Below are 12,914 nucleotides of genomic sequence, written 5' to 3' on the forward strand. Positions count from 1 at the left end.
GGCCGCGGGCAGCTCCTCGCCGCCGCCCCCGCGGGCAGGGCCGCCCCGGGGCTGGAGCGCGGGAACGCCTCAGCATTGCCGACTCTTAAACACCACGCTTCGGGAACATGAAAAACATAGGTCTTTCTTTTCCGTATGTGTGTATATATATATAGAGAGAGAGAGACTAATGCTAATATATATATTACTAGTGTGTGTGTGTGTGTGTATAGAAAAGAAAGCTAAGTTTTTCTGTATAGCTAAGTGTATCTATATATTTACTAATACTAATACACACACATACAGGCCTTTGGGTGCTCTATTCCAGGCCTTGGGGCTCAGACAGTAAAAAAGTTTTTCTTTATGTCCAGCCTAAAACAGTCTTGGAGGAGTTTGTGAAAGCTTCTGTTATATATATAATAGAAAAGAAAGCTAAGTTTTTCATGTTCTTAAAGCATAGACTTTAAGAACAGGGCTAAAAAGGAGAGTCGGCAATATGGGCACCTGCACCTCTCCCCGTCGGTCTAGGTAGATAGAAGCTTTCTGGAGCTGGAGCTCATGTCACCGGCTGTGTAAAGCCACAGCTTGAAGCCTGCAAGAGGGGTCAACTTGAGCACCCCAAGGAATGACAAGTTCCAGCAGTCACAAACTCCTCCAAGACTGTTTTAGGCTGGACATAAGGAAAAACTTCTTTACTGTCCGAGCCCCCAAGGCCTGGAATAGACTACCCCCAGAGGTGGTGCAAGCACCTACTCTGGACACCTTTAAAACACACTTGGATGCTTATCTTGCTGGCATCCTAGCTGACTTCCTGCCCCTTGGGCAGGGGGCTGGACCCAATGATCTTACAAGGTTCCTTCCAGCCCTAATGTCTGTGAAATCTATGAACTGGGAACCAGAGAACACAGGTTGGAAGCGACCTTCCCAGCCCCATCTCCTTGCTCAAAGCAGCAGCCTCAGCGCTCTCAGCCCAGCAAAAATTTGTCTTCCCCAGGTCTTAAAAACCTCCAAGGACAGAGATTCTGCAGCCTCTCTGGGCAGCCCCGTTCCAGTGCTTCACTGCCCTCCTAGTGACAGTTTGTCCTAATACCTAGCCCAGGGGGTGACAAATCATTTGGGCTGGAGGACCACTTAGGGAGTTTTGGTGAGCTGTTGCAAGCTGGTCAGCACCCTGCTCCCAGCCCCATGGTCTGCAGCAGCTCACCAAAACTCCTTAGGTGCAGGTCATTGCTTTGCAATCCCGGCCCTGGCCCTGGTCCCTGCCTGCCTGTCCTGCTCCTGGACAGCACTTCCCACCTACCTGCAGCCCCGTCTCATCCACCCAGCTGAGCGTACACTGCCTGTGCAGGTCCTAGGCTCCATGGAGACACCCATCTGCAAAATCCATCTGGTACCCTGACGGTGGGTGCAAGGCAGATGGGCCAGGGTGCCTGGGCAGTGGGGCTGGGTTTGGTGATGGCAGTGGCTGAAGGGAGCTGCAAAGCAAGTCTGGCTACCATGTTGCCCCTGTCCCGCTGCACACCAGGGAAAAGTGTGATCAGTAACATGTGCTGTGGCTTGAGCTGCCCCTGGTCCCTGGGCCAGGTGGAGCCAAGGAACCTGCTGCGAGCCAGATAAAATTCCTTGGTGGGCTGGATCCAGCCTATGGCTGTATTTTGCCCACCCTTAATTTAACCTAAACTTCCCTTCCTGCAACTTCAGACCATTGCCCCTAGTTCTGTTATCTGCCACTACTGAGACTAGTCTAGCTCCATCCTCTTTGGAATGACCCTTCAGGTAGTTGAAGGCTGTCATTAAATCCCCCCTCAGTCTTTTCTTCTCCAGAGTGGGCACATCTACATGTGTAATTAATATGACTCAATAAACGCTGGTGCAATTTGAGCTAGAGTAAATTAATCCCAATATCACCATCTACACATATAGTTAAGTGCAATAATTTACTCTGCAGCCAGATAGTACTTGTATCAGACAGGACTATCCAATGGCACTGTAAATTAGTGTACACAAGCCCAGTTGCTGCACATGTGTAGATGGGTGATGCTTTACTGCACAGGAAATTAGTCTACTTGTGTAGATGTGTAGATGCACCCACGAAGTAAACACATTTCCCTGAGCCTTTCCTACTAAGTCATGTTTCCCAGCCCTCTAACCATTTTTTGCTTTCCTTACTTTTCTTTTTTGTGACTGATTTGGAACAATCCAGCTTTTGGCAGGGAGGGTACATTTAAAAAATAATTTGAACACTAAACAATATTTTGAATAATTCTTCATTCCCTTTGTCACATTTGTGTCTTTCCCACGAGAGAAGCTGGTGATGCTAGGAAATGGTGACACCAATTGCACACAATGTTTTTTTGTGTTTGGTAAATTTTTTGCTAAGGTTTTTAAGTTATTTGAGTTTATTGCTGGGTTTTGTAATTCTAATAGTCTCATCATTTCAAAGGCCACTTCTTAGCTGACTCCTGCCCTGTAACTGGCAAAGGACCTATCACCAGTCCATGTAGGATCAGTTGTGAAATCAGAGCTGTAGAGTGTTAATACAAAATTCATACCACATTTGGTTATCATTGTGAAAAATTCCATTAATTAAACCTAGTCTGCTTTGAATATTTGATCTTTGAGGTAACAGCTACTTCAAGAAGAAGTCTGTTGTGGATGGAACATGTAGCAGTGTCATTCTTCCCTCTTAGTCAGCATTCAGCCACCAGCATTTAATTGAAATATTGAATCAAGGTCCTCTTTTTAGGCAGCAAAGCTCCCATAGGAAAAAGGGTGTGTTTGTTATATTCCTCTAACTTAATTAGAAGCTACTTACGCCTAATTTACTAGATTGAATGAGAGCAACTGATCTAAATTCTTTGCACATTCTAATGTTTTTAACATTGCTTGCATTGGTACACTGAAGCTCCTGGGAATATGTTCTCACTGTTTTCTTTACTAGACAATGAACAAACTGGTCATTTGTAATCAGTGTGACTGATGTATGTGCATAACTTCATTTATGCCAATAGGAATTATGCAAACAAAACACAATTTTCACTTGAGTTTCTCTGTTTTACTATCATTCTGCTTTAAGATAGCTGAATGTTTGTCTTCAAATAAGTATAACCAATGGTAAAATACTTTGTTTCATACAATAATGTTTTGCATTTTATTCCTATATGATGGAGTAAATTGAAAAAAATTACACACAAAAACTGTAGTATTTAGAAAGGCAGAGAGCCATGTTAAGAAATAATCTGCTGAAGTATATTAATTTTTTTGTACACAGTCCCATCTGCAGGAACATGTAGGCTTAACAATCACTTTGTTGTCTGAAAGAAAAAAGGTAATGAATATAAATTATACATTTTGTGTTATGTGCATGATTGACTGATCTGAAATGTATGACATATGGAGATCTCAGTCTCACAAACACTTATGTAATATGCATGAAAGTTAAATGCATTTAGTGGCATAATTTGTTCATGAAGTGTTTGAAGTTAATGGGAAAGGGCAACTGTTTTCAGGTTCATTTTTTGTATTTTAATTCTCAAAGCATGATGGTCTTATATTGATTTAAAACAAAATTTTAACAAAATGTTCAAAATAATTTTGTAATATCTGGTTCAGAATGATTTTAGAATGAAAAGCATTTACCTGTGATACAATTTTAAATAATTAACATAGAAATATATATATATTTTAAACTGTGTTCCTTTCCAAATTTTAAACACTGATGTATATAGGCCTTCTGATCTACATGCACAGATTCCTGGGTCTTTGCTGATCACCATGGACTTGAGTGAATCTGTGTAAAGAAAGAATGCAGAGTCAGATCCTAATGGCTTTCCCACATTCGGAAATTTATCGAAGTAACCATTCTTGAATAATTAAACTGTTGTAAATCAAAAAGCTTTTGAGGCTAACTTGGAAATAAAGTTGACCACCTTGGGGTTTGTATCAAAATAACTATTCCTGCATAGTTATTCTGGAAAGTCTTTTGGGAAATTTCTTAATGTAGCTAAGGTTGTAAAATAGATTACAGTTTATCAGTCACTCTGCTTAGACCAGTGATTCTCAGCCAGGGTCCTGCAGCACCCTGGTGTACCTTGAGTTCCTTGCAAGGGTGCCAATGTGCGGTACACAATGTTAGTACTGTTAGGTGTGCAAACATGGGCTGCATGCAGATGTTTAAGAAAAAAGCGCTTTACCAGAAGAAGCAGCAAGTTACTTCAGTAGGGCTTTTATCTAATAGGAGAGTCAATCAGTGCCAAAAAAGCCCCACTAAAGCAACCATTCTGTACAGACTTGGGTGAACTGGGTCCAACTAACGCAGTATGCCATGCCTTCTCCCACAGCCCCATGTCCCATGCGCTGGGATCTGTGTGGGAGCACAGCGAGTTTAAAGTAAAGCATTGTTTTTGGGAAGGTGTGGGAGTGGGGGTAAAATTTCTGCAAGCATCCATGATTCACAAGATGAACCCAGAGATTTCAAACAGGAGTCCATAGTGTTAAAATTTTTCTGATGTGTCATGGTCTGAGTTCTTTGCAACAGCAAAAAGGCTCTATTATTTTTCCATAGTAAAAATAAACCTGTGAAAACTAAGAGCTGGCTTTTCTGAAGGGTGCTTTGAGTTTAATGAGGGGTGCCTTGAATTTAACAACATTGAAAACCACTGGCTTATACGATATAGACAAAATTAATCTGAGCCCTTTTTTTATTATGATATACCTATATTTACCCACATCCAAGACAACTTTGAATTTAAGATAACTCCCTGATAAGTATATACTAATGATCTGTACTAGAAATGAGTTATAATTTTCCCTTTATAAAACCCACTAAGTGGAAGGTCATCTTAAATTAGTCTCCCTTACTGCTGCATCAGGGCAAGCAGTGGTAGGGGGCCAGGTAGTAAGGGAGTTAAGTAGCCTGACCCCTTCACCACATGTCCTCCTCCCACTGCCTGCCCTACACTGGCACCTGCACCCTCCAGCATCTGCTCCCTAGCCAGTTGCCCCCCTGTGGTGCCTGCTTCCCCGCCTGTACCTTGCCCCCTGCCACTTGCCCAGCTGTGCCTGCCCCCCAACCACCATTTGTCCCAACAGCAACTGCTCCCTATGCCAGATCAGAGCCAGAGTTGGAGCTGCAGCAAATGCCTGACCACCCCCGCCCCACTAGCCTTATACTAGAATTCATGTGGTTTCCAACCATATGTTGAAAGGGGGAGGGACTCATCGTGGATTGGATTAAATACAGTACTAATACAGTGATGCAATGTTTAAGTTGCAAGTAGTGGGAATGCTTAAGCCCCTCTCCCCACTGATTTTATTTTTAAACAGTGTTCAGTTCTAGTATAAGATCAGTGTAACTTTTGTTTAAATAAAACCAGGATTTTAAATTTAATCTCTATCTTTTTCATATCAGAAACAGAATTAATTTTATTATATAGCTGAGTGGATTTATATTCCATTATAAATGCTCTCAGAAAATGGCAAAGTTTCTGAAGGCAAGAATCCTTACCTGGCAGTTCTAACAAAAGAATAGCCCATAAGTGTTTTCTAGATGATTTGCAGTAAGCCAGACTACTTTGGTATTTTTTTCCCTTGCATCTTACATCTGAGTATCTTGAATTGAATTTACAATGCACTGCATAATTAGCAGGGATCCTGGTTTTCTCTGTTTAAAAATCACAAATTCTCTAATAAAAACACAAATTCTCTTATTAAAGCCTCCAAAATCCATGTTTTTCCATGATTAAAATGAATTGCCACTATATGTAGGTATCAGTTGAACACAGTGTTTTATTGATATAGTTACAATTTTAAGCAATTTGGAAGTCTACTAGTGCCTCAATCTATAATAAAATACATTCTAAATACCTATGCATTTTGGCATTTGATTTTGGGTTTTTTATCATGGAAAATCAGAGCTACCGCTGCCCCCTTTGCTTACCAGGATGTGGGTCCAGCTGTGGCTGTTCCCCCAACACTGCTTTGTGGTGCCAAGCAGCCCTGATATGTTGCTGCTCTGCAAATGCACATGGCGCCTCATGCCCGATTGTCCTCCTCCTGATTCCCCGCAGCACCTTGCAGGCTGGAACTCCACCAGCCTACAAGGGGAAACCTGCCATTTCCTACATTTTTCTCCTGAGAAAATCTGTGTTTTTCTTCTAAAAATGTTTTACCATGTTTTACTGTGGTGAATGGAAAACCCGGATCCCTGGTAATTAGACATTGGCACTAGGGTTGCCAACCCTCCAAAATTGCCCTGGAGTCTCCTGGAATTAGAAATAAATCTCCAGGAGATGGCTAAGACTCACCCAGGAGATAAATGCTAGGGCATTCATTAAAATAAATATTAAATGTTGAATCTGATTTATTTAGTAGGGCAGTGGATTTTTAAAATGTAATAGTAATGTACATTTGCCTTCCTGATGTAAAGTCATTAATGTCATTATGTCATGTGATGAAACCTCCTGGAATAGATTCAAATAGAGTTGGCAAGCCTAACTGCTCCATGGAAAGTTGTATAGGAGAGAACCCTATCTGGTGCATGGGAGGAAACTGCAGGCAGACATCCTGGTAAAGGCTTACTTACTAAAAATTGCCCTTTGAAATGTACAGTCTGCACACTACTTCTCTGTGGAAGCCGTAAGGCAGGAAAACAGCTACTTCTATTGGGGTTTATTGGAGCAATGTCATAAAGGAAAGCAGAGGGTCTAAGGGTATGAACTGCACTTGTTTCTCAGTTAGGTATTGATTGTCAATATTAACAACAACTTAAATATTGATGTTGATTTTTTCCCTGGTGATTATTTTAACAAAAATATTCCAGCTGCTGGGAAATTCTGAGTAGAACTTTTGACTAGAAGTAGATGTTAGTGAAGTAGATAACACTAGTTCCCCTGTATCTCTTCTGATTCTTGCATGTGTAATTTTATGCACGTACATTAAACACCGTATGAAAAAAACCGTACATATCTGGAATAATTTATGTGTTTTTATGATGGCACACTGAACTGCTCTTTTGATGGAAAAGCAACAAGTATATAGATTTACCTTTTTCTTTTTCTTTCTAGTTGACTTGGACCTCTTGCCATTCTTGAAAATTGACCCAAAAGTTTCTGAGGAAATCTGGTATGTAACCTTAATTGTTAAGTTGGGCATCTTTGCTGTAGAGACAATGAAAAACATACTCTCCTCTTTTCTAATAAGCAGGTATTCATACTTTTCAGCCCTCTACCTCAGCAATATTCCCCAGAACAGAATTCCACCGCAAATTCCATTTTTCTATAGTGGTTTTGATTGGCCTGTCACCAGAACAGAGATCCTCTTGCCAGCTACTTTGCTTTCAAACAAACCATGACAACTTGTCTTATGTTTAAAGATCCTGAAATTTACAATTCTATACCAATGGATATTTGATTATTCAACAGCAGCAATCCTTCAGAGAAAAAATGTTTGAACTAGATGTTCAACTTCATTAAAATTCTGTGGGTGTGGATGGGCCTATATGAGCCAGCAAATAGGAAGGAGTATCAGCTCTATAGGAAGGGAGGGAGTTTGAATATGTGCGGGAAAGGATAAAAACAAGGTACAGCAAGAAGAAGCAGATAAGAGTGGTATGGCACTGCAAAGGGCTAGACATTTTAAAATATTTTCACTTAATTTATTAATACTTAGAACCTTTACTTCAACCCAGATCTGTACACTATGCATCACCATTTGAGGGATCTAGATCCTTGGTGCAGGCTTGTTCTTTACATTCACCACACTACAAGCATAGCAAACCTGAAAACAGGTCTCTGTTTCCTTGATGTTTGCTTCGCTGAGAATTCTCTGAGATAATCAAAGTTGTACTATAGTTTAAATGGCACTGAATTTGTACAGATTCAATACAACTTGAACTTAAATATACCATTCATCATTGCCTAAGGCAAAATAAACAATTAGGACGCTGACAGACTGGGAGAAAAATAACCAAAAAAACCATGTGCTTTAATGGATGCAGCAACACATTACTGTACGTCAACTGGGCTCTTCAGTGACTGTAGAGATTGGGTGCTTCAGTGGGGCTTTTTGGGGCCTTTAGCTAAAGCGGATTCAATCACCTATTAGATAAAAACACCAAAAAAGCCTCACTAGAGTGCCCAGTCTCTACAGATATTGGTGCAATTAATGTACTGCCTTTTCTGGACATGCACTAGGCTCCACGTGAAAGTAAAGCACCATTTTTTCCCATGTCTGCAGTCAGCCTTAAATAAAAGGTGAAGTAGTTTTTAAAGTTCAAGGATGGAAGTTGGAAACATTTTACCATTTAGTCTCTCCTTAAGAGCATCCATTATGTCAACTGAACAAAGTTCTCCAATAGCATTGCCATCCAGGTCTAGTTCCATTAGGTGTTCAGAGTACTTGATTAGGCTGAATTAAAAACAACAAAGACTGAAAACTGTTTTAAGTAAAAAAGAAACAATGTTATACATTTGATCTAAGTATTTTAGTGTAATATATAATTAATGCCAAGGACTTTTTATTTTATTTACATAAGATTATATACCACTGTTATTTCAAGGGGGAAGATTAATGCAATGTAATGGCTGTTCCTGCTTGTGTAGTTGTAAATACAAGACTGTCCGTGTTTCCACAATAAGTCTGCATTCCTGAGGAGGTATACCTTGATTTAAAAGTCTGATTTATAACAAAACTTCATAGATATTTAGGTCAGAAGGGACTAATTAGACAATTTAGTCTGACCTCCTGTTTAACATGTATAGTAAGATTTCACCTAGTTACATTTATCAAGTCAGGAGTATTTTGAAATATAATTGGAGGAAAACAAGTCCACAATTTTTTTTAAAGTACATTATAGTATAAACAAGAGAGAGACTGTGAGGGTAAAATCTAATATTCTGCTGGACATTGTGATGGGTGGGGTAGAGGGAAAGAAAGGTGCTTTCTCTTATCCTCCTTGACTCCCTCATACAGTACAGAACCCTCTGCACTGTAAAAAGCCTGAAGAGAAACAGATTTTGTTCAAAGGGTAGCATATGGCAAAGGGCTGGACAGGGAGTGAAATTCCACCCATCCTCTCTTCTGCTTCGGAGTAGTAGTAGTATCACTACCCACAGCTGGTGGTTACCGGTGTGTGCGTGTATGCAGGACATTAGATTTGCAGATTGGTAGATCCACTAGTTACTTTTACAAATCCACTGCATGCCTCATTTGTGGCACAGCGGGTAGCAACCCTACCAAGCAGTTTTCTGCTACATCCATTTTGCTAGTTAAATGTTAGAATCCTATTGGTACTGCAGGCAAAAACAAACAGCATCAGATAAGAACAACTTAGGAAATAGAGCACAAAGAGATTATAGAAGGAGCTGGAGAAAATATGGCAGACTTTTTGTAACACTTTTACAAAAAAATAAGCAAGATCCAACTCATGCCCTCTTTACTCATGCAAATAGTCCTGCTTGCATGACTGAAGTAAGCAGGATTTGACCTTATAGTTGTAAAAAGCTTTAAAGGATAACAAGCGATTAAAATGAAAATTAAAAGTGGATTCCAGAGCTGATTAAAGTATGAGAAATTCTACCAATATTTTGCCCAGAATTGTTAATACCTTTACAGTCATACAAATACTAAATTTGTAAGATTGTTGGGAAATCTTCATTAAAGATTTTCTAATCCAAAAGTGGAATTTTATTCATATTTATATTCTAGTGGCAGCTACAGAGCAATATGGTAACCAGAACCAGCAATATAATAACTAACTTGATTCCACAACCTGCTTGACCCTGAGTGAAGTTAACAGGGAGAACAGAAGATGGCATATGAGAAACTGTGTGGGTCAGAAAACCTTCAGTAAATACATAAATAGGTAGGGAACAAAACAAAGGATACAGAAACACCATCCAAAGTGGAGACAACGACTTAAAGGGCCATGGAGAGCTGTGACTGATGTAAGAAGTCATCTCCACTAAAGAACTTCTGACCCAATCAGAAAGGAACTTAGACTGTGCTAGGGATCACAGGCACTGTCAGTATGTCTTGGAATTAAGGTGATCTACCTGGCTCTCAAATGGTCAAAAATCTTTGAGAGAGGGAGAGAGAGCGCGAGAGAGAACCAAGATTCCAGGGCTAGTATACAATCCATACAATGAGCTTTGTAGAATAAACACATCCACAGTTTGCCTTTTTCTTATGTTTCTGTTTTGATGAAAAATAATTCTTTTGGGAGAAGATCACCTAATGCACTGGGAATTTGGACAGAGATTGTATATGTCACTTTTTAAGAGCATCCATCTAGTGAGTTATTAGGTTCTTACACAGTATCATAAATCATCCCTTCCCACTTATTACATGTTCCACAATTCATGTTTAATGGGGGAAGCCTGTGACTACTACTATGTTGTGGGGTTTTTTGCTTCAAAAAAATCTTTTTCACAATCGAGTCAAAGAAATACATCCACATTTTTTTGTTAATAGCTTACTAAATTAAAAACTGCGTGAACTCCAAGACCATATTTTGTCCTCCTTTTCCTCTTCCATCTATGCCATTGTCAGCCAAACGTAATTTAACTAACCATGAACCAATTTCTGGATTCTTTTTTCTTTTTTTAGATCCTTCAAGTAAAAAAAAAGTATATGTCAAGATTATATAGCATATTAAAGTACAGTTAACAAGAGTAAGCACAAGAGTAGCAAGAGTAAAGTATATACTGAAGAGGTGAAAGGATATACAGGATATATACTTGAAAAAACAGGTAACAATGCACACAAGATAATACAAATGTCCCCTTCCCTACATTAATTTATTCCCGCCCAATTGCCCCAGTCAGGGAACAAATATGCAGTTGATATATTTATATTTAATGGGATTCCAATGATGCTTATATTGTGCATTTATTTCTGCTTATGTATGCATTAGGTTTATATGCTGCCCCAGGCTCAAGGCCTCAGTTTAGGCATAAAATAAGTTGTATTTACTTTGTTTACTGTAATGTTTTAAATAAATATACCACAACTATTTGAAGGCAATAATAAGGCAACACAGGTTTGGCTCTCTGATGATGATGTATAAGAAGGAAAAACTGCACTTGACTTTTAAATTCCAGGATGAGCTGGTATCAGTTAGAGTTATGGAGTGGAAAAACTTTTTTTTTGTAATGAGCATGTCTGGAGTCAGACAGGCAATAAAAATGGAACCCCATGACGCCACAGATGATAGTGGGAATCATGAAATGCTACCAGCACTTTCTCTCCTGACCTGCATAGTAAAGTCTTAACAGTGATAAAAAGAATTTGCTGTCAGCAGCACATAAAATAAATTAGGATTGTTGAGGAAAGATGAATTTGGTAATCTTAAAAATCAAGGTAAAATGAAAACCACCTGGACTTTAAGCATGAGAAATGTTTGCATAACACATTACAAATCATCTTAACGTGGCTTTTTTCCAAAAGATGGAGCAATTAAACCATCAAAGGAAACAATATGGCTGTGAAAACAGAGTGCATCCTCTTACAAAATGCAGTTAATTATTTTAGCATTGTCTGCCAGTACAAGGCAAGATTGCACTGAATTCAAGGAAAGTTTTTATTGTGAGTCATGTTCTCTTTTTAAGATGCTCTGCTAGGTCTCAGATCAAGCAATTAGAAAAAAAAATCCTGTAAAATAGCTTTGTATTTTCTGACAACCTAATAGGTTACTAAGGAATTCCCCTGATCTCTCAGCATTTATGTATGCAGAACTCCCACTGAAGTCAGTGGGGACTTTACATGCATGGTGTGTGCAGTGACTGCAAAACGAGGCCTGAAAGGAAGAAAACTAAACAACAGGGTATTTCTGTTGAGTCATGTAGTTAGCTAGGAAATATTTCTCAAAAAAGGGAGTTTTCCAGTATATATATAGATATATATAATATAGATATATTTGCCAAATATAAAGATATGGAATTAGAAATTACTAACTACGTTTTTAAACAAAGTACTTGACAAATCCTGGACCTGGATTTTCACTACAAGTGTTGATGTGACATCACTTACAATATTAAAGCAGGGCAAAAACATGAGATGAACTTCCTTGTGATATTTTCACAAGGAAGTTGGAGCATGGGGCAAATGTTGTGCAACATTAAGTCCAGTCAGCCACAGTCCTAAAAGGTGCAACATGAAATGTCTGAGTACTAGTTCTCTGTGCAGGATTGCATGGTAGCATTCATTAGGAGCCACAGCACACAAGCTATCTCGTGTTCTGGGCAGATGGGGTTCCTTTGTTGTGTAAGCTAGCACACTGTCTGTGTATCTCTCAATGACCTCTAGATGCTGTAGAAACAACCTAATTATGTGTGGAGCAGAGGAAGAGTGGCTCCCTGCATCCCTTTTTACCTCCTTGTGGACCAGTGGGTATCACAATAATTAGGGATTTAAGAGTTTTATCTTACATTTAATTTACCAGGTTTCCTGTAGTTTAAAGAGGGCTGTCTAACTGTTGGCCTACAGGCCACAGCAGGCAAGGACCTGGGCCTGGCAATCCACATACCACCTGTGTATCCCACATGGCAGAGGACCACATACCATCCTTGTCGCCTATGCAGCAGGGAGTGGGCTGCTGTAAGCAGCCAGTTCTGCTTGTGCAGTGGGGAGGGGCAGAGCTGTTCCTAGAGGGGTGCGGGGCCTGGGGCAAATCAGCTTGTGCGGTGCTCCTTTAACACTGTGCGGGGCCATGGGACCCCCACAAAGGCAGGGCACTGTAGTGCCATAGCAATGAAATTTGGTGGACAAGCTGCTCTGAGCAGACACAAAGCTGACAGCGTAGGGTGAGAGGGGGTGAGGAGGGGGTAGCAAGTGGATAGACGTTTCTTCTGTGGCATGGGGCTAAGCCACCACCTCCAGGTGGGCCCTGTGAGAGGGGCTGCAGCTGCTCTGCCTGGCTCCATGGCCCCCCCCCCCCC

At 40.1% G+C, this 12,914-nt stretch overlaps 1 protein-coding gene across 5 annotated transcripts in view; it reads right to left on the reverse strand.

Moving 5' to 3' along the window:
- Positions 1-3,019: 3,019 nt before the first annotated feature.
- Positions 3,020-12,914, reverse strand: part of LOC109288156 — a 32,219-nt gene continuing 22,324 nt past the window's right edge. For 3 of the 5 annotated variants that reach the window (XM_019503583.1, XM_019503582.1, XM_019503584.1), the window contains 3 exons: positions 10,455-10,587; positions 8,279-8,385; positions 6,412-7,136 (listed from right to left, as the gene is read on the reverse strand). In XM_019503583.1, coding sequence (XP_019359128.1) covers positions 6,745-7,136; positions 8,279-8,385; positions 10,455-10,587 — 632 coding nt within the window. In that variant the 3' untranslated portion in view covers positions 6,412-6,744. Of the gene's footprint in view, positions 3,294-6,411; positions 7,137-8,278; positions 8,386-10,454; positions 10,588-12,914 lie in introns of those variants that run through there. The other 2 variants (XM_019503585.1, XM_019503586.1) reach the window with 2 other exon arrangements.

Source organism: Gavialis gangeticus, unplaced genomic scaffold (assembly GCF_001723915.1).
Source record: "Gavialis gangeticus isolate Ggan-Ray unplaced genomic scaffold, GavGan_comp1, whole genome shotgun sequence".
NCBI classification, from domain to species: Eukaryota; Metazoa; Chordata; order Crocodylia; family Gavialidae; genus Gavialis; species Gavialis gangeticus.